This window comes from Plecotus auritus (assembly GCF_963455305.1).
Source record: "Plecotus auritus genome assembly, chromosome: 10".
NCBI lineage: Eukaryota > Metazoa > Chordata > Mammalia > Chiroptera > Vespertilionidae > Plecotus > Plecotus auritus.
In genome coordinates this window covers 54,434,747-54,462,259 of record NC_137785.1, presented here as the reverse complement: position 1 = coordinate 54,462,259, position 27,513 = coordinate 54,434,747, and the positions used below count along the sequence as shown (strand labels likewise).

At 56.4% G+C, this 27,513-nt stretch overlaps 1 protein-coding gene across 1 annotated transcript in view; it reads right to left on the bottom strand.

Moving 5' to 3' along the window:
- Nucleotides 1-1,940: 1,940 nt before the first annotated feature.
- Nucleotides 1,941-27,513, bottom strand: part of CNGB1 (cyclic nucleotide gated channel subunit beta 1) — a 36,004-nt gene continuing 10,431 nt past the window's right edge. Inside the window, exons 8-21 of the mRNA XM_080645858.1 lie at nucleotides 27,104-27,274; nucleotides 25,652-25,860; nucleotides 25,395-25,445; nucleotides 25,054-25,140; nucleotides 23,953-24,017; nucleotides 23,061-23,183; nucleotides 20,037-20,178; nucleotides 19,278-19,437; nucleotides 16,529-16,626; nucleotides 16,361-16,444; nucleotides 15,272-15,390; nucleotides 14,900-15,046; nucleotides 7,637-7,853; nucleotides 1,941-4,337 (exon numbers count right to left, since the gene is read on the bottom strand). Of these exons, the coding sequence (XP_080501984.1) occupies nucleotides 4,101-4,337; nucleotides 7,637-7,853; nucleotides 14,900-15,046; nucleotides 15,272-15,390; nucleotides 16,361-16,444; nucleotides 16,529-16,626; nucleotides 19,278-19,437; nucleotides 20,037-20,178; nucleotides 23,061-23,183; nucleotides 23,953-24,017; nucleotides 25,054-25,140; nucleotides 25,395-25,445; nucleotides 25,652-25,860; nucleotides 27,104-27,274 (1,910 nt within the window). The 3' untranslated portion in view covers nucleotides 1,941-4,100. The remainder of the gene's footprint in view (nucleotides 4,338-7,636; nucleotides 7,854-14,899; nucleotides 15,047-15,271; nucleotides 15,391-16,360; nucleotides 16,445-16,528; nucleotides 16,627-19,277; nucleotides 19,438-20,036; nucleotides 20,179-23,060; nucleotides 23,184-23,952; nucleotides 24,018-25,053; nucleotides 25,141-25,394; nucleotides 25,446-25,651; nucleotides 25,861-27,103; nucleotides 27,275-27,513) is intronic.

Genomic DNA, 27,513 nt, shown 5'->3' with positions numbered 1-27,513 from the left:
GTGAACAGACCATACGTATGCTGAACAGGAAAAACCCTCCATCTGCTGCTTATCTGAAATGGAGGCACCCTGTATTTTTATTTGCTACATCTGGCACTAGACCGTGGTGACCGGGAAGGCCCCTGGCAGGGGACACCGCGTGCCTACTGAAAGGATAAGTAAAAAGGGCGCTCGGACCTCTCTCCTCTTCTGAAGGGTGTTGGAGGAATCCAGGGTGGGAGGGATGTGACATCCACAATGTGTACACGTCATGGCCGGAATGCATGCCCACCCGCCTCCCTTTCCTCCCGTCCCATTGCTCTCCTGCCGGGAGGTTTTCCGCGGCAGGTAACAGAGATGGTGGCGGGAACCGCTTCAATAAGAAAGGCATTTCACTGTCTACGGGGATGAGTGGGTGGGGGGGTGGGGTGGCAACTCACCAGTGGGTATCTGCGCTTCCCAGCACGAGGCGGCTGCTGCAGCTCCAAATACAGTCTCCCAGCAGGACTTCGAGCAGGAAGAGAGATGGAGAGCAGGAATGGGGGGCTTTCCTTTTCCTAAGAAGGCCTCCCATCATCCTTGCCTTCGTAATTCATTGGCTGGAACCGGGTCAAAGGCCCATCCCCGCCACAGGGTAGGCTGGGAAAGTGAGTATCGGGTGTAAGGGGTCAGAAGAGCAGTGACTGGCGACACCAGGGCCTCATTTCCAAGGCTGGGCACGTTGCTGCCCCGAATCGGGGTTCACTTAGTGAGGAAGTCACGCTCAACATTCGCTACTCAGCAAGGAGGCGACTGAACGGGAGACTGACCGAAAGAGGCCCGCTGGGCCCGTGGGCCTGGCTGGAGGCACCACGTTGGAGACACGATGCGTGATTGACAGGGGCCGTTTCCAGGGAAGCAGGATCCTGTGGCTGGGAGGTGGGAGCTGGGAGATGGAGGCTGAGTAGGAGAGGCCCACTCTGTCTCCCCTCCCGCGGGCCTTTCCAGACGGCAGGTGGTATTCCAGGAGGGGCTGATCCGTGGGGCCCAGGACAAATAAAAGTGCAGGGCCCCGCCGTCCAGAATTTTCCAGAACTTAAAGATGGAGACAGCAGAGCGCTCAAGCGCAGGGCCCTTCTGAGCACCAGGTCAGCCACCCGTGAAACCCGCCCTGGCCTCGCCCGGAGCAGCGTGATGGGACCTGGACAGGAAGCCTTGGTGAAGGTGTTTTAGGGTCTTGGGCGGGGGAGGGGGGGGGACACGCTAATGAAATTGGATTAAATACATTCATGGATAGTGAGGAAAGCTGTGACTTGGATTATTGTAATTAACATGTGTCCAGGCCTCAGCACTAACTCTCATTAAAGAGCAAAGGAAGAACCGATCTCGCCCTTTCTATGCGTAACCCAGGGCAGAGGCAGAAGTCAGAGAAGACGGGGGTAGCAGACGGGGATGGAAGCCGCTTGCGTCCTCATCCCCATTCCAACGGGCGATGCCAGTCTCTTATCTGATCATCTCAGTGGCCCTGTGCGGTGAGTGTATTATCTCCATCGCATAGATGAGGTCGTTGGGGCTCAGAGCAGTCCATGGTCATCCACGGATATGGTCCAGCTGGGGGTGGAGCTAGGCAGTCGGAACCCACGGCCCGTGCTGGTCAGCACTCTGCACCATTGAATGAGGCCAATGGGCTGGGTGAGGCCAATAGGTGAGACCAGACACAAAGGGGCTGGGTATTTTTCTTTGGCGGGGGGGTGGGGGGGGGCGGGGTCGGTGTCTTAGAATCCTAGGTCCCAGGGAGGTTGGTAAGGTATGCCACCGGGATGTCACTCAGCCACAGGACTGCAGGCCGGGGGACAGTCCCAGAGATGGCAGTGGGGATGGGCCAGGGAGCCTGAGCCAGGCGGAGGCGGAGTTTTCCTCACAAAAGTGTCTGCCATGCATGGTCAGTTTCCGAAATGAATCCACAAGCCAGGGACGCCGGTTTAACCTCTTTTAATTAAAATGCACTGTAATGGGATGAAAGCCAGAGCGTGAAAGGCAGGGCTCCCATTTACTAAGAAAACAGCTGAAAATATTCCAGGTAGCTGAGCACATTTTGATAATGGAATTTTAAGCAGCTTCTTGGTTTTCATTTTATTTAAAATGTGTATGTAGTTAGAAAAAAAAAATAGCTTGCTATTCATTTTCTATCCGAATGCAGGCAACGCTGAGACATTTTAAATCAGTCGAGATTCCACAGGCATAAATATAGGTCCCGGTTCAGCGGCAGAATTAGTGTTTCTGAGTTGTTCCATCCACACCTGGGCGATCAGCCCATCTGATTCTGCTTGAAGAATAATGCCAGCCTCCAACTCAATTTACCTAATATCCAAGTTCTGTGACATTGTCCAGTTTAATGAGATAGCGCAGTGAGATTGACACTGTTAATCTCGTCTCAAAATCAATTTTCTTTCCAGAACAATTCTTGGGAACCTCAAAAATCTCTCGCTCTATATAATAAGCAGTATACATTCAAGGGTTGAGATCTAAAAGAATAAGTACATTCATATTAAAAAATCCTCATAGCCCAGCTGGCATGGCTCAGTGGTTGAGCTTTGACCTATGAACCAGAGGTCACAGTTTCGATTCCCGGTCAGGGCACATGTCCAGGTTGTGGGCTCGATCCCCAGTAAGGGCGTGCAGGAGGCAGCCAATCAATGATTCTCTCTCATCATTGGTGTTTCTATCTCTCTCTCCCTCTCCCTTCCTCTCTGAAATCAATACAAATATATTAAAAACAAACAAAACACCCTCATAAAATAGGATCTCACAGTGAGGGTGCCCTTGAAACAGGTTGTTATCTACTGAAGGGCAATACGCTTACTGTATTGCTATATCTGAAGTACTTGCTCAAGATGAAAGCATTCTCTATGCTTGGACCTCTATTAGAATGCATAATGCAAATATGAGAATGATAAATGGGAATGATAAAGGAAAAGAATTAGCCCAAACCTCCAGACTTCTCCTATTTAGAAATAGTGTTTACCAGTGAAATTATGTCTGTGTGCGATTTTCTATTGAAGCATTTTGTTTAACGGCCTAAGATGGGAAATAATGCAAATGCGTGTGAACGGTAGAGCAGTTCGATGTTATGATATTTCCAGACACGGACTGGAGTGTAATTATAACAAAACAAGCACACCCTTTATGTGCTGAAAGGGAAGACTCTCCCAAATAAATCAAGTGAAAAGTAACACTGGCTCACCCGGCTCGTGTGGCTCAGTGGTTGAGCATTGACCTATGAACCAGGAGGTCATGGTTCAATTCCCAATCAGGACACATGCCCGGGTTACGGGCTCAATCCCTAGTAGGAGGCGTGCAGAAGGCAGCTGATTGATCACTCTCTCTCATCATTGATGTTTCTATCCCTCCCTCTCCCTTCCTCTCTGAAATCAATAAAAAATTACTGGGGAAAAAAAAAAAAGAAAAGAGACAGCATCCGACATGGGGTGAGAGGTACCCGATTCCCTGTGAGTTAAAAGGACAGTACAGCCCTAGCCGGTTTGGCTCAGTGGATAGAGCATCAGCCTGCAGACTGAAGGGCCCCAGGTTCCATTCTGGTCAAGGGCACGTGCCTGAGTTGTGGGCTTGATCCCTAGTAGGGGGCGTGCAGGAGGCAGCCAATCAATGATTCTCTCTCATCATTGATGTTTCTTTCTCTCCCTTTCTCTCTGAAATCAATAACAAATATATTTTTAAAAATTCATAAAATGAAAAAAGGACAGTACAACGCCTGCCTCTCTGTTTCCTCTCCTTGGAACGCGGAAGACAGATTCCTGAAGGGAAACCCCAACATTCAAAACCCTTGACCTCTAACAAAGTGTCCCCTGGTGTTAAAGCCCCATTCTAGCCTCTGCCTATGAACTTGCAAATTAGAAAAAAATATTTGTTCTTGAAAATATTCGTCAAGGGAGGTAAGGTTCTCAAGTGATGGTGGGAACTTAGGGACACTAGGAAATCTGGTGCCGTCAAGACCAGCCCGAGAGAAGCTGGTGTGGGAGAGGAATGCGGGCCAGCAGTTAGCTGAGGGCCGGCCACCCAGGCCACCACTGTGGACCAGCGTCTTGGCTGCTGGGCTGCTGGGTGGGGTGGGGGTGGGCACCTCACTCGGCCTCTTTCTTCTCCTCCGGGATCTCCACCGACAGGATCTGTTCGCCAGGGTCCAGGCCGGGGCTCACGCGGATCCGCACCGAGTGCTCCTCCTCAGGACCAGCTGCCTCCTTCTCGGTGCCCCCTGGCGAGGCGGGTGGCTGAGAGCCTGGGGCCGGGGGTTCCTGGGGTACAGGCTGGTCGGGGGCGGCAGAGCCCACCTCTCCCGCGGCGTCTTCCGAGCTCTTGGCCTAGAATCCCAAAAGGGTGACTGGTGAGGCCAGAATGTCCAAGGGATCTTAGCTACCTCCCTGTTCCCCTCGTCGGACCCCCATGGAAAAGGATGGTGAGCTCAGCAGGTACAACTAGTGGATGGGGCCTGGGCGGAGCCGTCAGGGTTACTTATAGAGACGCTATGTTATCGGGGACGTTTAAGACTTAAAATCTCTGTTGGAAGGTCCTGGGGAGATATGTTAGGTCTCTGTTGAGTCACAGAGCTGAGCCTCTCCCTGCCCACCCAGTTCCCAGGGCTGCGTGCTCCTTGGTGGATGAGAAAAACTAAACAGACAAGGAAAGGGCCGATGAGGGCTGGAGCAGCTGTGGCCTGCCCCCTTTCTGGAAAGTCTCAAAGGCTGAGATCCACAGGGCCACTGGCATTAGGCTGGGCTGAGCCCCACGTCTGGGGACTCGGTGGGTACCTCCAGCCTCCAGCCTGCGGGCCCCTGTGGGTGTTGGCCACGGTCTGTGTATCACAGGGAATTGGTTGAAAACCCATGCTTTTGTGGGTACCCATGGCCCCTCCTGGAGGGAGCAGCCCCAGACCAGGAGGCCCGGGGTCCACAGATGTCCAAGTCCCGCTTGAAATGGTGCTGAGTTAAAGGGAGAGCAGTCATCATGCAGAATTAAAGGGACAGAGACCCCTGAAGTTGGTTCAAGTCACAAGGTGTTGAAGGAAGGGGAGCAGGGGGTGGGGGACAAGATGCTCCTAGAACCCAAGGCGTCCTGAGGGACATGTCACGTCCTCTGTCCCATGTGTCTGCAGACTTGTCACCCCTATTCCCCCCTCCCCTGCCCACTCTAAGCTCTGACACACCCTCCCAGGGCAGGATGCCCAGATGGTGCCCGCTATGGGACCTCCTGAAGCATCCTGCTTTGATGGGACCCGAAGAATCATGGGACAGTTGGTCCAGGCCTTCGCCGTGTTCCAAATGCTTTTGTAAAAGGCATCCTTGGTTTCCCGCTTCATCCCTGGTACCCTATGTGGCGACCCTGAGGAATCAGGGGCTCAGGAGGCTTGAGGAGCTATACTGGTCACAGCTGGCGGTGACAGAGCCGGGGTTTGGACCTGTGTCTTTGGTCGGCTACGGAAGAGCCCCTTGCACTCCGCCGTTCTGCCCTGGTTCTAAGTTGCAGGGGAAATGCCTTTTACTGGAACACGCGTGCACATTTACACGGAGTGGCCAGGTGATGATGATCTCTGAACGCATAAGAATTTGGCCACTCAGTGTATACCCTATAGAATAAAAGGCTAATGTGCAAACTGTCCCCTCGACCAGGAGTTCGACCAGCAGGCAGGCTGGCCAACCGCCCATGTCCCCTCCCCCTAGCCAGGCTGGCCGGACCCCACCCATGCACAAATTCATGCACTGGGCCTCTAAAAAAATATATATATATATATATGTATGTATATATGTATATATTTATATGTGTGTGTGTGTGTGTGTGTATATATGTATATATGTATGTGTGTGTGTGTGTGTGTATATATATATATATATATACACACACACACACACACACATACACACACACACACACTGAGTGGCCAGATTATTATGCGTTCAGAGATCATAATAATCTGGCCACTCAGTGTAATTCCTGTCTCCGAGCTGCCTCGGTGAACAGCTAACATTAGGAGCCTGTTTCAGATCAAGCCCGTCACTGTCCTGAGGACACTCTGGGAGCGCATGTCAGCTCAGCCAGCCCTAAAGACCCCAACCAGCCGGCTTGATGTCGCCCTTGGCAGGCGGTGAGCCAGACAGTCACGTCTGTCCTCAATCTGGGGCCAGTGGTGACTGCCTCTGGAAACCCAGGTATCACTCCTCGGACTCCTGCTGTCCCCTAGCTTCTGATGGGTTCCCGGACTCTGACCCCAGCCTGCACTGAGCCCCGAATTCATTGGCCTCCTCAGAATTGTCTCCCATGGCCTGCTGCCCCCTCCCTTGCTACCGAGCTCCGGCTTAAGCCCATCCCCCCATTTCCTGGCAGCCTCCCTACAGGACAGTAATGAGCAGCCATAATTAATGCAATCATTCTAATTGGCATTCTGGGCATTAGTCACAGAAAAAAAGCCCCAGAACTAATTTTAAAATTCCCTTTAGATTTATGGGGGCGGGAGCAGTCTGCACAGTGCCTGTCGCCTTTCCAAGTCTTTTAAATTGCAAATCTTTTCAACAGACACAACATTAACTGGGAGAACATCACTTTTATCTGGGGAGGGAGGGACATTCACTGCCCACACCAGGACTTCCCTTTGGGAAAGCCACTCCACCGCCTCAGCGTGGGGCGGGGCATGTGAGCCAGGCCTCTGGGGAGCACCCCACTGAATGGCTCAGGAATTGACATGTGACCCAATTCTGTCCAATGACAGCGAGCCCTGGGATTTTCGCTGGAATTACTGGGAAAGAGGTGCTTTCTTTCTGTTGGAGCTGCTACACTTTCTGTTGGGGCCAGCCCGGGAATGGAGTCCTCTCCCAGGAAAACAGAGGTGATACACCTCGTCCTGTAGGCATCATTTGAGCTTTGGGCCCAGCCTTGTGAGAGGGGGACCTATAACCTGATAGGTAGAGCACCTGAATTCATCTGAAAAGTAATCATGTTATTTTAAGTCTTAGAACACATATACTTATGTGAAAGGGGGTTAAGTTTCTTCTATGAGAAAAGGGAGTTAAGTTTTTTTCAAGTTTCCTTTTCAAGGCCTGTGCTCAGCGATGGAGGAGGTGACTCAGCTGTGAATCCAGCAAGCAGAACCAATGAGCATGGTCAGGCCGACCCACCAGGAGTCAAAACATCATCTTGTCAACATCATCTCATCAATGACTAAAGACAATAGCTGACGTCTGTGGACCCCCGGGGCTGCACGTAGCACCCTGGCCCCTTCCCCTTTATACTCCTGCCCCTTGCACCTTGCTGGAAGGCAGGATTTGATGCTTGTAAGCACCCTGTCTTCTTGGTTGGCTGGCCTTCTCAATAAACACCTTATATGATTCAACCCCGCCTTCCTATTGGACACAGCGACAGGCAGCCCGAGCCCAATGGGGATTTCCCGGTAACACTTGCCCGAACTTTTTAATTACTCCACCCAGTAAGTTCCGGTTTCCCAAGTGAATATGAGCTTACACTGTCCCTTGCACCAAAGGCGCCCTGACGGACAGGAAGGAAGGAAACACCCCCTAGAACGGGATGTGGGTCCCCTCAGAGGTCCCCGGGCCTTCCTTCTGCCTGGCACAGAGTGGACGCGGATCGGTGGCCGGGTTCCCGACCACATTACCTGTTCCAGAAGCTGCTGCTGTTTGGCAGCCGCCTCCAGCGCAGCCAGCTCTTTGAGCCGAGCCCTGAGGTGGGCCAGCTGGCCGCCTTTTGCCCCCCTGGCGCCCATCTTTCCCGCTGCGGCCAGGGCGGCGTTGAAGAGCTTGGGGGTGCCGGCCCGGGGAGGAAGGATGAGCACGCTCTTCTCCTTGGGCTTGCTGTTACTCTTCAGCATGCGCCTGCAAGAAAGCAGCGTCCACTTATGTCACAGCACAGCGTCCGCTCATGTCCCCAGCACACAGCACAGTGTTCACTCATGTCCCCAGCACACAGCGTCCACTCATGTCCCCAGCACACAGCGTCCACTCATGTCCCCAGCACGCAGAGTCCGCTCATGTCCCCAGCACACAGCGTCCGCTCATGTCCCCAGCACACAGCATCCACTCATGTCCCCAGCACGCAGAGTCCGCTCATGTCCCCAGCACACAGCGTCCGCTCATGACCCCAGCACGCAGCGTCCGCTCATGTCCCCAGCACGCAGCATCCGCTCATGTCCCCAGCACGCAGCATCCGCTCATGTCCCCAGCACGCAGCGTTCACTCATGTCCCCAGCACGCAGCGTCCGCTCATGTCCCCAGCACGCAGCATCCGCTCATGTCCCCAGCACGCAGCATCCGCTCATGTCCCCAGCACGCAGCGTCCACTCATGTCCCCAGCACACAGCATCCGCTCATGTCCCCAGCACGCAGAGTCCACTCATGTCCCCAGCACACAGCGTCCGCTCATGTCCCCAGCACGCAGCGTTCACGAATGTCCCCAGCACGCAGAGTCCGCTCATGTCCCCAGCACGCAGAGTCCGCTCATGTCCCCAGCACACAGCATCCGCTCATGTCCCCAGCACACAGCATCCGCTCATGTCCCCAGCACGCAGAGTCCACTCATGTCCCCAGCACACAGCGTCCGCTCATGTCCCCAGCACGCAGCGTTCACGAATGTCCCCAGCACGCAGCATCCGCTCATGTCCCCAGCACACAGCATCCGCTCATGTCCCCAGCACGCAGCGTCCACTCATGTCCCCAGCACACAGCATCCGCTCATGTCCCCAGCACGCAGAGTCCACTCATGTCCCCAGCACACAGCGTCCGCTCATGTCCCCAGCACGCAGCACAGTGTTCACTCATGTCCCCAGCACGCAGCGTCCGCTCATGTCCCCAGCACACAGCATCCGCTCATGTCCCCAGCACACAGCATCCGCTCATGTCCCCAGCACACAGCATCCGCTCATGTCCCCAGCACACAGCATCCGCTCATGTCCCCAGCACACAGCATCCGCTCATGTCCCCAGCACACGGCATCCGCTCATGTCCCCAGCACACAGCGTCCGCTCATGTCCCCAGCACGCAGAGTCCGCTCATGTCCCCAGCACGCAGCGTCCGCTCATGTCCCCAGCACGCAGAGTCCGCTCATGTCCCCAGCACGCAGAGTCCGCTCATGTCCCCAGCACGCAGAGTCCGCTCATGTCCCCAGCACGCAGAGTCCGCTCATGTCCCCAGCACGCAGCATCCGCTCATGTCCCCAGCATGCAGCATCCACTCATGTCCCCAGCACGCAGCGTTCACGAATGTCCCTAGCACACTCAGGGACAGAGGAAAAGTTTGCTTGCATAGTGCTCTCTTAGAATTGGACTTGTATGGTGGTGGTTGTTTGACAAGCCATTTTTTAAAAATATTTTTTTTATTGATTTCAGAGAGGACGGGAAAGAGAGAGAGAGAGATAGGAACATCAATGATGAGAGAGGATCACTGATCAGCTTCTTCCTGCACACCTCCTACTGGGGATCGAGCCCGCAACCCAGGCATGTGTCCTGACCAGGAATCGAACCGTGAACTCCTGGTTCATAGGTTGATGCTCAACCACTGAGCCACAACGGCCGTGCTGGCGAACCATTTCTGAGTGTATTTTCTGAGCCAAGCACAGCGCTAAGGGCTTCGTGCATAGCATCTCACTGAATGATCAGAACAATGGACGTGGGTCTTATTGTCTGTACCTTATAGATGAGAAAATGGAGGCTCAGAGAGATTGAGCAACTTTCCTGAGGTCACACAGGAAATAATGGAATCTATACTAATAAAAGAGAAATATGCAAATTGACTGTATCTCGGCAACACCCACCAGCCAATCAGGAGTGGGTATGCAAATTAACCCAACAAATATGGCAGGTTAATTTGCATACACAGGAATGGAGCAGCTGGGCAGGTGGGACGCCTGCTATGAGGGGGAGGGCAGGGGGCGGAGGGAGCTATAGAGCGGCACTCCAGCTGGAGCGGAGAAGACTGAAGGCTCCGGCCGGAGCGAGGATGGAAGGCAGTGGCCAGAGTGAAGGCCTGGGTCCCGGGTGCCGGAGGAAAACCGGTGCCGGCAGCCAGGGGAAGGAAGGCCTAGTGCACGAATCTTCATGCAACGGGCCTCTAGTCAGAAATAAGAGGCCCAGATGGGAAAGGACCCAAAGCCCTTTGCTTCTCTTTCTCTGGCTTCATTGTCACATCAGCATCAGCACCAGCACCAGCTCAGCCCTTACTGAGCGTCTGTAGCGTCAGGCCCTGTGCTCAGTCCTCCACAGGAGCTCTTTGGTGGCTCTGCGGTCCCCCATCCTGCCTCTGAGTGATCCCCGCCCCTTGAGGGTGAGTGGGACATGCCACTTACTTTCAATCAATAGAACACCGCGAGGGCGATCAAATGTCACATTTATGAACATGTCACACAGGATGGCGATCTCCGTCTTGCAAGGACAAGCCTGGCTGGCTTTGATGAAGCCAGCGCCCACATGGGGGGAAGTGATGGGACAAGAACCTGAGGGCGGCCACCAGTCCTACAACCACAAGCACTGAATTCAGCCAACAACCACGTGACCGTGGAAGCAGATCCTGCCCCACTTGAACTTGAGAGGAAACCCAGCTCTGGCCAACACCTTGACTACAGCCCTGTAGTGGCCCGTCCCAGCCGTCCCCAGACTTCTGACCCATAGAAACGCTAAGATACTAAACACGTGTGGCGTTAAGCTCCTGCATTTGTGGTAATGCTGTTATGCAGCAGGGATAACTGACAGCGCCCTCTGTCATTTAAGTCTCCCAGGAGTCCTCAGGTAGGTCCTGTTATGTCCCCTCATTTCAAATGAGGATATGGAAGTCCAGAGAGGGCGAGTAACTTTCCCAAGGTCACACAGCTAGGAAGTGGCAGAGCTGGAATTCAAACCCACACCTCTGACCCCAGCACGCCAGGCCTTAATGATCACAGCAACTTCATGGGCATGATCTTCTTGGATGCTGACAACACTCCTGTGACACGGGAAGGGCTGGGATTCCTGTACCTATGAGAGCTGGGGAAATGGAGGCCCAGAAAGCGGGGGCGGGGGGGTGCTGGGGGGGTTGACGTGTCCAAGGTTGCTAGGAAGGGGAAGAGACAGAATAACAACCCAGATTAAATGCGGCATGTCACCCGGCTTCTCTAAATGAGGAGAGACTTTTCCATCTAACGGAGCCGCCGCCTCTCATAAGGAATTCTTCACGCTGCGCATTTATGATGAGCGGTTTGGCTCAGGAACAAATGCATTTCGCCTGCAGTCTAGCAGAGCGGAGACCACTAATTGGCCAATTCATTCATCGGGCTTCCAGCAAAACTTGTTTGTTTACAAAGGAGGCCCCGCTGGCTGCTTCTCTAATCAGAGGCAATGGATTGGAATTGTGCGTATCGATATTAATTGCCCAAGACTTGCATTAGCTAGCTGGGGCTCCCCCCGGAGAATACCAACGTGATCACTCATCGGAGGCCGCCTCCGTGCCCGGCACCGTCACCCGTGTTATTTGAGTCCGTAATTCAGCGCACCGCACACCCGTCTGCAGGAAGGCTCGGAGTGGGACGAAAGCGACACAGAGGAACTGTGTACAGGACCTTCGCGAGGGCTGGCGGCTGGCTCTGGTTTTGAAACACTGAGCGGGCTTCTGGGGCACCTCCAGATTGAGGCAAGTGAGCCCCGTTTTCAGATGACATGCATTTCACTATAATTAGGATCCAGCATTCACCCCTGAAGGAAGGGGCATGCATGAGACATTTTGGTGCTGTCCATCAAAAGAGAGACGAGATCACCTGGCTGGTATGGCTCAGTGGTTGAGCGTCGACCTATGAACCAGGAGGTCATGGTTTGATTCCTGGTCAGGGCACATGCCCGGGATGCTGGCTCGATCCCCAGTAGGGAGGGGCCAAGTCCAAGAGCTGAGCGCCTCGCTTATTTGGGGCCATGGGTCTCCCATAAAGTGGGGAGCTCAGACAGAACCCCACATGTAGCTCTCACCAACTCAGACACCCCCAGGCCCTGTGGTTCTCAGACCCCATCTCTCTCTCTCTTTAAATTGATTTCAGAGAGGAAGGGAGAGAGAGATAGAAACATCAATGATGAGAAGGAATCATTGATCGGCTGCCTTTTGCACACCCCCTACTGGGGATCGAGCCAGCATCCCAGGCATGTGCCCTAACTGGGAATCAAACCATGACCTCCTGGTTCATAGGTTGATGCTCAACCACTGAGCCATACCAGCCAGGCGATCTTGTCTCTCTTTTGATGGACAGCGCTCCTACGTGGCCCCCTGCCTCTCTCCTCAAACGTGTTGTCCAGAGAACCAGAATCAGCTCCTCCTCCTTCCTCTGGCTGCCCCCACCCCCACCCCGTCCTGCAGGCAGGTCAGGAGCCAGGCCTCTGCAGGATCTGGCTGATCTGGCAAAGCTTCACTTAACCCAGCGGGTGGGATGGCATGCCACTTGAGCCTGGCTTTCCTGCGGGGGGTGGGGGAAGGGAGAGGGGGCCCTGGGGCCAGTTCTCAGACATAAACAGTCAATTCCCATCACGTGGGTACATTCTACAAAGTCCCTGCAAACACGGAATCAGTGACTCCTGAAGGGTCGCCGCTGGGGGAATCGGGATGAGGGCTCTATGTGCCTCTCAACACATCTTCATCAGCCGATCCATACATAACAGGGGTCCTCAAACTTTTTAAACAGGGGTCCAGTTTACTGTCCCTCAGACCGTTGGAGGGCCGGACTATAGTTTAAAAACAAACAAACTATGAACAAATTCCTATGCGCACTGCGGGCCCGGGACGAGTCAGCTGCTAAGCAGGAAGGCAGCGGCACCTGGCGGGCCGGATAAATGTCCTCGGCGGGCCGCATGTGGCCCGCGGGCCATAGTTTGAGGACGCCTGATACATAACCTGCCTCCGGGGTGCTTCTGCTTAAAGACATCTCATTTATCCTATTGCCGACCCACTCACCACGAGCCCAGGGCCGGCAGCCCCAACCCGAGCCTGAACGGAGGCATGCCCCCGGCCTTCTTTTCAAGTAGCGAGAGCACCAAAAAATTTCACAGAAACGTAAAAACCGCGGCACGTAGCAGACCACCCCAAAAGACACTTGTTTACAGAAGGCGCTGGGAGGAGAGGGCGGAGCGCCCCCTTGCGCCGGCTCAGCTGGGAACACGCACTCTGGGTCACTGGGTGTTCCGCTGCTCCGCGGTGCCTGCAGAGCCCACGCACGCACGCACACACGCCCCTGAGTGTGGGTTTGGGGGTGTAAATAAACGTTAGTGAGGAGGCGAATCGCAAATACAGGATCCGAGAATAGTGAGTGTTGACCACACTTCCCCAGCCCTCGGGGGGAAGAGGGGAAGTGGGGGGTTTTGTGGGGAAAGTTGAGGTTCCCCGCCCTTTGGAAGGGCCCAGCGGCTTCTCTGAGAGCAGCCCGGCGGGGGGGGGGGGGGGGGGGGTGGGGTTGGAAAAGGCGAGTTACAGGGCGGCTTCCTTCCCCGCCCCATCGCCAGGCGGAGCCATCACCAGGCTTCACCTACAGGCCCTCCCCCGTCCCAGCCCCTGGCTCCTCCATCCCCACAGCAAGCTGTGCTCCCTTTCTTGCTGGTCTGCACACACACACTGAGCCTGCGCCTTCGTGGGCCTTTGCACATGCTGTTCCCTCTGCCCCGCATGCTCTTCCCTGCAGGCAGCGCCCCAGCTCACTCCTCTCCTCTGTGCAGGTCGCCGTGGAGCTCAGAACGGCTGTTCCTTGCCGCCTTATCCCAGCAGCTCCCTCCCTGGGTGTCCCCTCCCGTGGCTTTCTTTGTGTTTCCGCAGAGCCCTGGTCCCAGCGGACACATCACCTAACCATTCACTTCTCGTTGTCCGTCCCCGCCCCCCACACCTAGGATGCTAGCTTTGTTTAGTCTCTGCTGTGTCCCCAGGGCCTCCCACTACGTCCTCAATAAACGGTGCTGCATGGACAGATGGTGGAGACTCAGTTCCTTTTACCAGGACCACGCTCTGTGCGTGTTGTTACGTGCGGCGTTACTTCAAAGAATGAAGTGGAAAAGGAGAAGGTGCGATAAATGGCAAGGGAGGGCAGACACCGGATATGTGCATTAGCAAGTATCCAGTGGGGGAATTATAGAGGGAACTGACGGATAAAGAGGGACCATCATGATTAACCTTCTTACTGAGCCCTCCCACAGGGGCGCCCTGCTGAGACGCACGCAGCGGTGGATTTACGGTTACCCTTCGTTTACAGGGGAGAAGACCGAGACCAGAAAAGTTAAGTACCTTTCCCAAGGTCACACAGCCCAGACCACACCTGGAGGAGATCTGAGCTCTGTCAGCCCCCCCACGCCGACGAGGGTCCTCCACCGACCATGTGGCCTCCGTCACGCAACTGAACACCCGACCTTTTAAAAGCAAAATTACGCTTTTCTAAGAAAGCACCGGCTCCCTGACAATCCCCAGTATGGGTGCAGAGGTTCTTCACTGCGGCCCTGCTCCTATACAGGATCCCGGAAACAGCCCGAATGCCCACTCACAGCAGCGGTCTGCCGCTGCCCACAGGGACCTGCCTGCACTTGCCAAAGGAAACACGGGAAGGTCCTGCGGTGATGGGAGAGGAGGTCTCAGTCCTTCAGGAACGCGCACTAAAGCACCCATGCACACTTTTTTTTTTTTTAGACAGAGAGAGAGTGGAAGGGAGGGGGAGAGACAGAGAGAAACATCTGAGTGAGAGAGACGCACCAATCCGTTACCTCCTGCATGTGCCCCAGCCCAACCAGGGCCGGGGACCGAGCCTGCAATGCGGTACGTGCCCATGAGCAGAATCGAACCCGGGACCCTTCAGTCCGAGGGCTGACGCACCATCCACTGAGCCAAACCAACCAGGGCTCCATGGACTTCTTTAGTTAAAAAGAAGAAAAAAGAAAAAGTACCTGGCCTTCTTCCGGAGTAACTTCTGAGACTCGGGATAATGCACCAGAATTTCATTCAGGTCCTTCTTGTCCAGAATGAAGAGGTTGGTGAACCCGTGGGCCACCACGTTGGCCGTGCGCCGATTCCCGCCTCCGACGGCCAGCAGGCTGGGTGAGGAGGAGCCGGGGGGGTGAGGCCCTTTGGGGGCTGCGGTTCTGATCACCCTACTGTCTTCCTTTCCACCCGTGTCAGCCCCACACCGGTGAGAGCATGTCACCTGCATGTCAGCAGGTGCCGGGCTGCATCCTCAGCGGCTCCCTCCGACCCCCCGGGGCCCCGAGGATGAGGCCCACCCATGGGCCACGTCCCCTCCCGCCCTCCCCCCGTCTGACCTTATTTCTCCGAATACGGATCCAGCTCTCAGCGTCACCAGCACGGACTTCCCATCAGGGCCGCCCAAGACCTGCACCTGCCCCGCCTGGATGATGTACATCTCGCGCCCTATCTCCCCCTGAAACCGAGAAGGGGAACTCTGTCATTGCCAAAAGCGACCACAGACACAGCAGGGCTGGGCCGGTGGCACGGCGTGAGGAACCTGCCCTGGGGGCCGGCCCGGCCACGACTTGGTGTGTGATGTGGGGCCTCGGCCTCTCCATCTGTGGACTGGGGAGAATGACCCCCGCCCCCCTCGGCCTGCCTCGGTAACAGGACTGCAGTGGGGAGTTAGTGGGTGCCGGAAAAGGCTAGATGCAATGGGGCAGGTGTAACGGTGCTTTACAAATTCCCATTATACACCCCGATGCGGGCCCATGGACCTATGAACCAGGAGGTCACGGTTCGATTCCCTGCCAGGCCACATGCCCAGTGTGCGGGCTGGATCACTAGTGAGGGGCGTGTAGGAGGCAGCCGATCAATGATTCTCTCTCGTCATTGATGTTTCTATCTCTTTCTCTCCTTCCCCCTTCCTCTCTGAAATCAATAAAAAATATATAAAAATAAAACTTTAAAAAAGGTTAGGTGGAAAGAAACCCACAAACATCTATGCAAGGGCATCAGTTTGCAGCCTGGCCCTGTCCCACCTCTCCTCCCGCCCCCTTTTCCCCAGAGCAGGACCAAGATCCTGGTAACAGTTCCATCCACCCAGCCATGGCCCTGCCCCTCTTCAGGCTCCGCACGTCCCTTTTCTGTAAAGTGGGGCTCCTCGTCCTGGCCCCCACGACCCCGTGTCCAGGGAGCAAAGCCTGAGACTCACGTGAGTTCAGTGCCTGGAGCCGGCAAAGCCTCCCGTGCCACGGAACCAGGATCCCCGCGGCCGGCTGACCAGCGCACGGAGCTACGGCCACTCTTCCCCTTCCCTGCCAATCCCACCTTCCCTGCGCCCCAACCTCACTGGGCCCCCACAGCCCCCTGCAGCCCAGCTCTCCACAGCCGGGGGCCAGGGGTAAACCCCAGCCGGCGCCGTGGCCGCCTCGGGCCCTCACCTTCTTGCACACGTAGTCATTGGGCAGGTAGACGACAGAGCGCAGCCGCTTGAGCATGTCAAAGATCATCTGCCGGTCACAGCCCTGTGTGGGGAGCAGCCAGGAGCCCAGTTAGAGGAAGGCGGGGCTCAGCCTCCCCGAGCCCGGAGGTGCGGGCGGTGGGGGTACCTGGAAGAGCGCCACTTTGCTGACGATGTCGTAGTTCACGTCGATGGCCAGGTCCAGCCGCATCTTGTCTGGAAGCTGCACCATCAGCTCCGACTCATCTGCAAAAGAGACCCTGGCGACATCAGAGGCTCAGCCAGGCTCCTCACCGCCACGTGGGCCTAGTCCACACTGCACCCGGCCCTGTCTACACTGTAGCTGTCCCCATCCACACTGCACCTGGCCCCATCCACACTGCACCCGGCCCCGTCTACACTGCACCTGGCCCCATCTACACTGCACCCGGCCCCGTCTACACTGCACCTGGCCCCGTCTACACTGTAGCTGTCCCCATCCACACTGCACCTGGCCCCATCCACACTGCACCCAGCCCCATCCACACTGCACCCGGCCCCATCCACACTGCACCAGGCCCCGTCTACACTGCACCTGGCCCCGTCTACACTGCACCTGGCCCCGTCTACACTGTAGCTGTCCCCATCCACACTGCACCTGGCCCCATCTACACTGTAGCTATCCCCATCCACACTACACCTGGCCCCATCCACACTGCACCCAGCCCTATCCACACTGCACCCGGCCCCATCTACACTGCACCTGGCCCCGTCTACACTGCACCTGGCCCCGTCTACACTGTAGCTATCCCCATCCACACTACACCTGGCCCCATCCACACTGCACCCGGCCCCATCCGCACTGCACCTGGCCCCATCCACACTGCACCTGGCCCCGTCTACACTGCACCTGGCCCCGTCTACACTGTAGCTATCCCCATCCACACTACACCTGGCCCCATCCACACTGCACCCGGCCCCATCCGCACTGCACCTGGCCCCATCCACACTGCACCTGGCCCCGTCTACACTGCACCTGGCCCCGTCTACACTGTAGCTGTCCCCATCCACACTGCCCCTGGCCCATCCACACTGCACCCAGCCCATCCACACTGCCCCCGGCCCATCCACACTGCACCCAGCCCATCCACACTGCCCCCGGCCCATCCACACTGCCCCCGGCCCCATCCACACTGCCCCCGGCCCCATCCACACTGCACCCAGCCCATCCACACTGCACCCGGCCCCATCCACACTGCACCCGGCCCCATCCACACTGCACCCAGCCTATCCACACTGCCCCCGGCCCCATCCACACTGCCCCCGGTCCATCCACACTGCACCCGGCCCCATCCACACTGCACCCGGCCCATCCACACTGCCCCCTGGCCTGGCCACACCATCCCTCTCACCAGACCCACTGTAGACAGGAGAGCACCCTCTCTTGCCTTTGCAGATGCCACTCCCTTGTGTGCACCTTCATGGTTAACTCCCACTCGTCCTTCAGAAACCAAGGCTAATGTCACCTCCTCCAGGAGGCCTTCCCTGGAGATGCGGCCCCCAGCTATGACGTCAGCAGTCCCTGAGCCGTAGCACTTATCACACCCTTCATTGCAATTGTTTGTACACGATCTATCTTCCCTCCTCACACTATGAAAACATCAGCAAGACCTCAGGTACCTAGAGCGAGCACTGTTTTTACAGAACGCTTTACAAAGATGATTTCATTCATTCTCCCAGCAACCCAAGAGGTGCCCACTACTATAACCCCCACTTTGCAGGCGAGGACAGGGAGGCTGGGGAAGCAGTGGCCTGCCACGGCCACGAAGCCCGGGGGATGGACGCAGGAGCCACCCAGGCCATGGGCGCCAGAGTCTGTCCCAGGATGAGAAGGGCCGAGCCTGTTTTGCCCACCAGGAGGTCTGTGGTGCCCGGCAGAGAGCCTGGCATGGATGCATGTTGGTCCCTGGAGACAGGAAATGCACTACCGGTCCCCACCCTGATGCCCCACCCACTGCACCCGATGATTTATGGGCTCCAGCTCTGAGCAAGGCTGGGCGGGTCAGAGCCCTCTGGTGATCTGCTCCCCTGGGAAAGGGGGTGAGATGCCCATGTCACAAAGCTGTCACTGTGGGGAATGAGGTAATGAAGCATCCCTTGTAAACTGTAGAGTCACAGGCACTAGCAACGGATAGTAACCAAGATCCTGACACTCGTGGCCACGGACTGCCACGACCTTAGGCTCAGGTGTGGCTTCTCTGAGACCAGAGGGAACCCCACAGAGGCAACGGGCCCTTTTATTTGGCTGGAGAAGTTGGGGGGCTCTGAGGCACGATAGGGTGGCTTACGGGCTTTTCAGAGACCTCCAAAATCACGTCTAGGCTCTGAGAACAAAATGAATAGCTCCCAGAGATAAAAAGGAAACTGGGAAAATTTAAATAATTAACATATGGTTAGCATATTCAGATTCCATTAAGGGTTCCCTTTAGAATCTGTGGAAATCTTTCTACATCTGCAAGAAATTTCAGGTAAGATTCTCCCACTTTGGAAGAATTACTGAGCACAAATTTACAAAGAAATCTATACATACGTATGTATATATTTGGAGACAAAGAGAAGGGGGGGGGGGGGGCGGGGAGAGGGAGAGAGGTTTCCTTTTCTCCTGACTCGGTTGTACTCCCATCTCCGATGAGCGCCCATTCCGAGGTGGGTGGAGTGAGGTGGGCAGAGTGCCCAGAAGACAAGCCCCCTCAAGTCTCCAGGGCCTCCTGGTGCCCCAGCTCCGGGCGCCCCACAGGGCTCCTGGGCCCCTCTCACTTAAATGTAGGGACACAGCCAACAGAGGCCCCAGGCTGGCCTTGGGTTCACAGGACAAGGGCCGGGCCAGGAGGGCGGGGTGCCTGCAGGGGGAGTCTTACCCAGCATGCCTTGGGAGTGCCAGGTGTACTCGTACCAGGTCTTGACGCGGTTCTGCACGGACCTGGGGATCTTGTAGAAGTTCATGTACTTCACGGTGCTGTCCATGCAGCTGCGGTAGTAGGTCTGCCCCGCCGTGGCGGCCCCCACCACGTCTCTCATCTGGGGCAAGGAGAGGGGGAGGTAAGGAAGCCGCTGGGTCAGAATGGGGCCGTTCCATGGGCTTTGGGGACGTGGGACACGGGCACATTTACTTCATACAGACCAGGGTGCAGTGGGGGTTCAGAGAGAGGGAGGCCCATGTCCACCCAGAGAAGGAGTTGCTAGCGGCGACTGTCTCCAGAGAGGGGGGGTAATTGGGGGCGAGGCTGCTGGCCCCCTGGGCAGCCTCAGGTCCCAGGGGCTGGGCTGATGCTGATACCACACAGCCACTTGGTGCCAGGGGCACTTGGACCCCAGGCTACAGGAAATATGCCCGGTGAGTCCTGCACTGACTAGAATGCGAGATACGCCCCCAGCACATCAGAACCCCCGCCCCAGGGGTTGCTCTCTCCAAGGGTGCAGCCCCGTTCCTCAGCCTCTGCAGAAACCATTCAGCCAGCTCTCCGGACTTCCCAAAGGAGGGGCATTTCCCAGGGAAGCCACCGCCCCGAGGGGATGGGCCCCGAGCCCAGGCTCCCAGGCTTAGTCTAAAAGGCCCAGGCACAGGTGGGCACGCTCCCGCAGGCAGGTGTGGGAAGCCGGGCCAGTGACCCAGCTACCTGTCCGATCATCACGGAGAAAGCGAAGACGCCCGTGAAATAGTTCAGCAGCTGGAAGACAATTTCAAACAGCGTCTTGGGGTCGGGCAGCCCGCCGATGGTGATGAGGGTCTTCACAGCCCAGTAGTAACAGCGAATGTAACTGGGGAGGAAGAGGAAGGGCGGCTCAGGCATCACAGGCCCCGCTCCGCCGACCCAGGTGGCGTGGCTCTGACAGATGTGCTTGTGCAAGAGGCTGAGCATCGATCTTTGAACCAGGAGGTCACAGTTCGATTCCCGGTCAGGGCACATGCCCAGATTGACGCTCGACCCCCAGTGTGGGACGTGCAGGAGGCAGCTGATCCATGATTCTCTCTCATCATTGAGGTTTCTATCTCTCTCTTCCTCTCCCTTCCTCTCTGAAATCAATAAAAATATATTAAAAAAAAAAAAAAAGGAACACGGGGCCCTGAAGCTGGACTGCCTGGACGCAAACCCAGCGCTGCTACCCTCCAGCTGCATAAGCTGGACCAAGCCCCAGCTTCCTTCCCTCAAGTGGGTGTGTTCATAGAAAACATCCATCACAGCCGAAACCGGTTTGGCTCAGTGGATAGAGCGTCGGCCTGCGGACTCAAGGGTCCCAGGTTCGATTCCGGTCAAGGGCATGTACCTTGGTTGCGGGCACATCCCCAGTGGGTGTGCAGGAGGCAGCTGATTGATGTTTCTCTCTCATCGACGTTTCTAACTCTCTACCCCTCTCCCTTCCTCTCTGTAAAAAAATCAATAAAATAAAAGAAAATAAAACATCCATCACAGGTGACCACGAGGACAGCTGAGGTGCTAGAAGAACACCTGGCCCAGGTGGGCTCTCAGTAAATGCCAGCCGTCAGAGCCTTCCCTGTGGCTGGCACCTGCCACGTGCCTGCTGTGGGAACAATAGGCTCCCGTGTCCTCAAGAAGTTCACCATCTAGTGGGGACAGGCAAGCAAACACGTAATGGGGGTGAGAAGCAGTGGTTGGCAATGGTAGAGGAGGGGTCTCTGGCTCTGACTAGCTGGAGGCCGGGGGGCAGGGCTTTGAGCCGCCCTGTCCCTCCTTTCCACCTGGCGCAGGGATATCTCAGGACAACACAGGCCGGCCCTATGAGGTCCCCTGTCATACCGGCCCTGGCCACCAGAGGGCGCAGGAACAGCCTTTAGCTGGACTGAGCAAGGAAGCTGGGAGCTGCGGAGCCAACAGGAAGAAAACAGGCGTGATGTCAGCAAACCTCAGCCTTTCCCCAAATCCTTCCTGGTGGGAGGAACCTTCCCCTGGCCTGGCACACTCAGGGGCCTCCCTGCAGCCTTGTCTTCCGTGCTACCGGGTCGGTGGGGACCCTGCAGGATGAAGGACCAGATATGTAGGAACTTGGATCCTCAAGCCCTAGCCCATAGCAGACACTCGACAAATGGTCGCTGTTATGAAAATGATAATTATCCCTGGTATTTGGACTTGTAAAGGAATCCTCTTTTGCTACTTGTGCTCTGGCCATATATCGGGGCTCCCTGTAGGGTTTCCTTTGGAAAAGAGCAGTGTTGCCAAAAAAGGGGTGCCTGCCATGCTGAGCACCAAAAGCTCCCGGGGGCTCTACAGGAGGAAGGCCCTGTTCTCCCCTCCCTGCTGGCCACTCCTCCCCTGTGCCCGCGATGGGGGTGCCAGGCCCAGCCCCAGGACGTGGGTCCATAGCTTGCTGGGGTACAGACTCCTCTGAGAATCCTAGTAAAGCCAGGGACTTCTCCTTCGAAAGCTAGTCTGTCCCACACATCTCCGTTGCACCTGCGTTTCAAGTGCTCGGTAGCCCGTGTGGCTAGTGGCTCCAGTATCAGACAGCGAAGGCCTAGAAGGTGAGGCTGGAACTGCTCAGGTAGGGAGGCTGCTGGGCAACCAGGCCCCGCCTACCTTCCCAAGTCATTCCACACCCCGTCCCCTCCGGGGACACAAGACTGCATCCCGCTCCTTAACTCCACTGTCCTGCAACTCCACACCTTTCTTCATGGTGCTCCCTCCCCCAGGCATTCTCTGCCCCTTCGCTCCACCTGCCAAGACCAAGATCAAATGCAATCTTTCCGAACTGACCTCTCCTTCCACCTCTACAGCCCCAGGCAGGCAGGCATTTATGACACTGTAGCCACTCCCCTGGGTTCAAATCCCAGCTCTCTAACGTAGGAACTGTGCTGCCCTCAGAGGTCACGGCACACCTGTTACCTGGTCTGTGAAACGGGGGCAATGACAGTACCTCTCTCGTGTGCTTGTTGGGAGGATTAGGTGAGCGACTGTGTTAGCAGGACTGGCACATTATAACTGCTCTGTGGTTCCTGCTATTATCATTACTATCACCACCATCATCATCATCATTTGAGCACAGTGTATGGCAGCTCTCTGGATGGGCAAGTGGGTTTCTTTTTTAAAAAAAAATATTTTTAAAATTTATTTCAGAGAGGAAGGGAGAGGGAGAGAGAGACAGAAACATCGATGATGAGAGAGAAGCATCGATTGGCTGCCTTCTGCACACACACACCCACCAGGGATCAAGCCCTCAACCTGGACATGTGCCCAACAGGGGATGGAACCGTGATCTCTTGGTTCAAAGGTCAATGCTTAACCACTGAGCCATGCCGGCCCAAAAGGGCAAGTAGGTTTCGCCTTGTTGGCCAGCCCCCGCTGGGCCAGGGACGCCGGGGAGCTGTGCTGAGGTTTCTGTGGCCTCGTTCCCGCTCAGCTGTGCCCTTGGGGTACCCACCCCAATGCACACATGCGGTGACTCTGCCATCTCTGCTAGACTCCGGGACGCTGCAGGGTCTCTCCAGCAGGTCTGGTTCATGTCTGTGCCCCCTCTGCCTGGCAGGGGCTCAGATGTTAGCTTAGCGAGAATGGGAGACTTGGCCCCTCAACCTCATCACGATGGAGGTTCCTTGGGATGGAGGAGGCCTGGGGAGCATGCGGGGATGGGACTAGTGTATGGGAGTCCCTGTGCGGGGATATGGCCCTGGAGGAAGGCTGGCTCACCTGTTTCCCACGCCATCGTACACCCAGTGGGTGGAGCCAATGCCCTGATAGGCCGATGCCCAGTAATACAGGCACGAGTTCAAGTGCAAGCTGTAGAGCAAGTAGGCGGTGGTCCTGATAACCCTGACAGGGAAGGAAAGGCGTGAACATGGCAGCTGGAAGGGTGGCCGTGACATCTCACCAGGGGCAGGCACGCAGGGAACAAGCCGACATCTCTCCCGGCACCACCCCACAGACGTCCCATGGGAGCTGCATGGCTTTGCCCAACTGCCGGGGGGGGCGGCCACTGGCCAATAGGGACAGCACAGTAGCCAGTGAACTGAGCCAACCGGACGCTCTTCTGAGACTGCACTCTGGGAGTGGTGGCTTGGAACAGCGCTGTCATGACCAGGGCTGGTTTGGCACAGAGCGACCCGTGCAGACGGTCCTGGGGCAGCGCGTCGTGGGCAGGGCCAGAGGAGGGACAGGTGTGTGCAGAAGTGCCAATCCACGAGAGAGGGGAGAGGACCCTGCCCCGGAGCCTGCCCTGGCTGGCCATCCTTGGACATCCATCAGATGGCCCACTGTGTCCTTGCTCCGGGTCCCCCTGGATTGGAGCGATTGGGGCAGGGGGGTCAGTTCCCTGAGCTGAGACCATAATGAGGCTTCGCTCCCTGGAAACACGGTGAACCATGCGTGCCGACCTAGGTGTACCCTTCTCACAATCGCGGGAAACGGGACATCCCTGCTTCCCTAAAACACAAACATCCCTCCGAGGAGGGCCAGGAAGGGGCCCGGCTTCCGGCCATGCTGAGGCCTGCAGGCCCGGGGAAGCGTGGGTGGAGGGTGTGTGTGTGTGTGTGTGTGTGTGTGTGCGTGTGTGTGTGCGCGCGCACGTACGCATGTGTCTCACCTGTAAACGTAGGCTTTGCTGAGGATGGATTCCAGGCGGTTGTTGAACTCGAAGAAGGCCACGTACTGGAGGGAGAACAAGGCATCAGGGCAGCCTGAGGTCTGTGGGTGACACCCGCCCTCACCCCGTAGCCCAGTTCCCCTGGGTGCCAGGACTCAGGAGGGGGCTGGAGCGGGGACACTCGAAATCACAGGTCCTGAGTCCTCAGAGGGTCAGGGCCAGACACTCCAGTTACTAATCCGATGGGAACCATGGCACCTCTCCCTCTGGAAATGACAGGCCATCGTGTGCTGACAGTTTAATCGCAGGGGCCTCCTAGACCTTCTCATTCTGATCATGAACCTTGGAGGGCACCTGTGTGCCAGGTGAGGACACTTGTCAGTGTTACCTTAGAAAACGATCTCATAGCGAGCCGTGTCCCTAACCCCCTCACTTACAGTAAAAGTAATAATGACAGCCGCTCTCTGGGCTGAGCACCTTCGACCACTGCACTGTACAGTGAAGAGCGTGGCGGTTGGGGTGCGGACCCCTGTGCAGTCGAAAATCCGTGTACATGTTTGGGCTCCCCATGAACTTAACTACTAACAGCCTACTTTGACCGGAAGCCTTACCGATAACATAATCAGTTGATTTACACATATTTGTACGTTGTATGTATTACACACTGTATTTCTACAATAGAGGATGCTGGGGGACAGAAAATATTATTAAGAAAGTCATAAGGAAGAGAAAATACATTTATAGTAATATATGTATTCATTTTTAAAAGTCTACGTGTAAGTGGACCCACACAGTTCAAACCCGTGCTGTTCAAGGTCAGCTATACTGTGTATATATGTGTATATATCTGTCTATATAGCTATACACATGTTACCTTAGTACATGTTTTACATGTGCGGTATGTATCAGCATTCTCCTTTTACAGAGGGGAGACTGGCACTCAGCATTTACCCAAAGCACACAGGCAGGAAGTGACAGAGCCAGGGCTCGAACCCAGATGGGACTCGCCCTGCCTCTCCGAGGGGGACACCCTCCCCGCACCTCCCACTCCCAGCGCTGCCGTGCAGATGAGGGCCTTGGCTGGGAAGCCAGCCGGCCTACCTTCAGACAGCGGGGCAGCCGCAGGAGGGGGTTCACGCCGAACTTCAGGTAGAGGAAGTCCAAGGGCAGCAGGCAGAGCAGGTCCATCTGCGGTCCCAGCGGGCAGCACAGTGTGTGCAACAGGAAACCCCAGGGCTTCCCGGGGATGGGGTGAGCGGTGGGGCCTCTGCCCTCAGCGGACAGGTGAGCTCAGGAGGCCCAGGAGGGCCGAAGCGTAGAGCAGAAGGCCTCCCACCCACAGACTGCTGCCTGCCCAGCCTGTGCCAGCCTGGGGAACCACGTCACTCCTGCCCCGAGCACCCAGGGCCCCCTGAGGTACCACCTTCATCCCTGGCACACACCTTAAAGCGGGGGGACTTCAGGTAGTTATTGCGCATCTCCTTTTTGTCTGTCTGGAAGAAAATGGAATAATGACCATGAAATGGGGAGCTGCGATGGAAGTCCCTAATGACACCCCCCCACCCACCTTCCTATCAGAGTTGTAGCCCCCGGACAAGGAGGAGCCAGAATGGAGCAGCTGAGCTCAGGGGAGAGCCTCCAGGTTTCCAGGTGGGGAAGTGAAGCCCCCAGCCACCTGCTCCGCCTGCCCGTGACTCACAATGATGTCCCCTCCCCTGACAAACTGCAGGCGTATCTGGAACACGGTGATGTCCAGGAAGTAGATGAGGTCGCACAGGTAATCCATCAGCAGCCAGAAGTGGAGGTTGCCCGGCGTCTGGTAGGGGAAGGCCCAGCGCACAGGGATCAGCCAGCAGTTCCAGTTCCAGGCCAGCACCACGAAGAACAGCCACAGGACGTACATCAGGTCTGCGGGAACAGGAGTGGCCGGGGCGGGCCAGAGCCTCAGCCAGTGCGATCAGGTGGGGCTCTCTTTGTTCCACTCGTCTGGCTGCACTTTCCTATAAGCACTATGTAAGTGTGACACTCCTATAACTTGGAGGGGGTAAAATCTAGTTCCTGCCTCAGTAAATACATAGTAGTAAGTAATGCACAGAAGATGGACAGATACACGGATGGATGGATGGATGGATGGATGGATAGACTGATGGATGGGTAGATGGGTGGGTGGGTGGATGGATGGATGGATGGGTGGATGGATGGATGGACAGATGGACAGACGGATGGACGGACAGACGGACGGACGGATGGATGGATGGATGGACTGATGGATGGGTAGATGGGTGGGTGGGTGGGTGGATGGATGGATAGATGAATGGGTAGATGGGTGGGTGGATGGATGGATGGATGGATGGATGGATGGATGGATGGATGGGTAGATGGGTGGGTGGGTGGGTGGATGGATGGATGGATGGATGGATGGATGGATGGATGAATGGACAGATGGATGATGGATGGATGGATGGACGGACGAGTGGATGGATGGATGGATGGATGGATGGGTAGACGGATGGATGGATGGATGGATGGATGGATGGATGGATGGTTGGATGGGTGGGTGGATGGATGGATACCATAGATCACCTGGTCCTTTTAGAGGCCCCGTGGACACCAGTGTCCCCCAAATGACTGCTTGTGTGACCTTGAGAAAGTCCCTCTGTGGCACCTGCCCTGCCTTACCCTCCTCAGAGAAGTCACAAGGGGAGGGCATATAAGAAACCCAGGGAGATTGTAAGCTATAAAGAGCTGTGCACATATAAGGACTGTTACTCCCGAGGAATATTTAATGGGCTAAAAGAGGGGATTCACTTCAGATGTGGGAAGAATTTCTTCCTTTTCTGCTCAGAGCAGCACCTCCAGGAAGGAGCCAGCGAGAGCCTAGCAGAAAGACCTGGTCAGCAATCAGGGGCCCAGGCGCCCGCACTCGCTGTGTGTGTCGGCGGTGACCTCCTCTGTGCCTTTGTCCCCTTGTCTGTCAGATGGCTGTGATCTTGTGTTCCCATTCCATGGATGTGTTTGTTTGTTTCAGGGTCACCAGCCTTGGATGTCCACGGCCTCCCAGCCCACCTCTGGCTCAGCCCCTCCATCCCGTCCTGCTCTCCCGTCCTCTCATGTCACGTGGCGGCCATGCCCATGCCCAGCCAGGACTCACTGGTCAGCGGGTCGATGCTCCGGGGGAACTCGTACTTCCGCCAGGGCCGGCGCTTGAACTTGCAGCAGAGCATGTCGCAGTAGTGCTCCTCCTCCGCCTGCGCCTCCCCGGCGGGCGTGCCCGCGGCTGGCATCGTGCCCGTGGCCGGCTCCGGGGCTTGCTTGGCTGGAGCTGTGGGAAGACGCTGGTGACCCCTGACCCAGCCCTGAGGCTCCGGCAGAGGATGCAGAGAGAAGGCTCCCAGCTGCAGACCCCTCACGGGACCTGAGGGGACCCTGGCACCGTCCCACAGGCCGCTCCCAGCTCTGTGGGCAGACGCCAGGGTGCTCTCCTGGAGTAAAACCTAAGCCCCCTCCTCACAGCGGCCTGGGCCCCTGTCCAGAATCGCTCTCCAGCCCCCAATCTGAAAC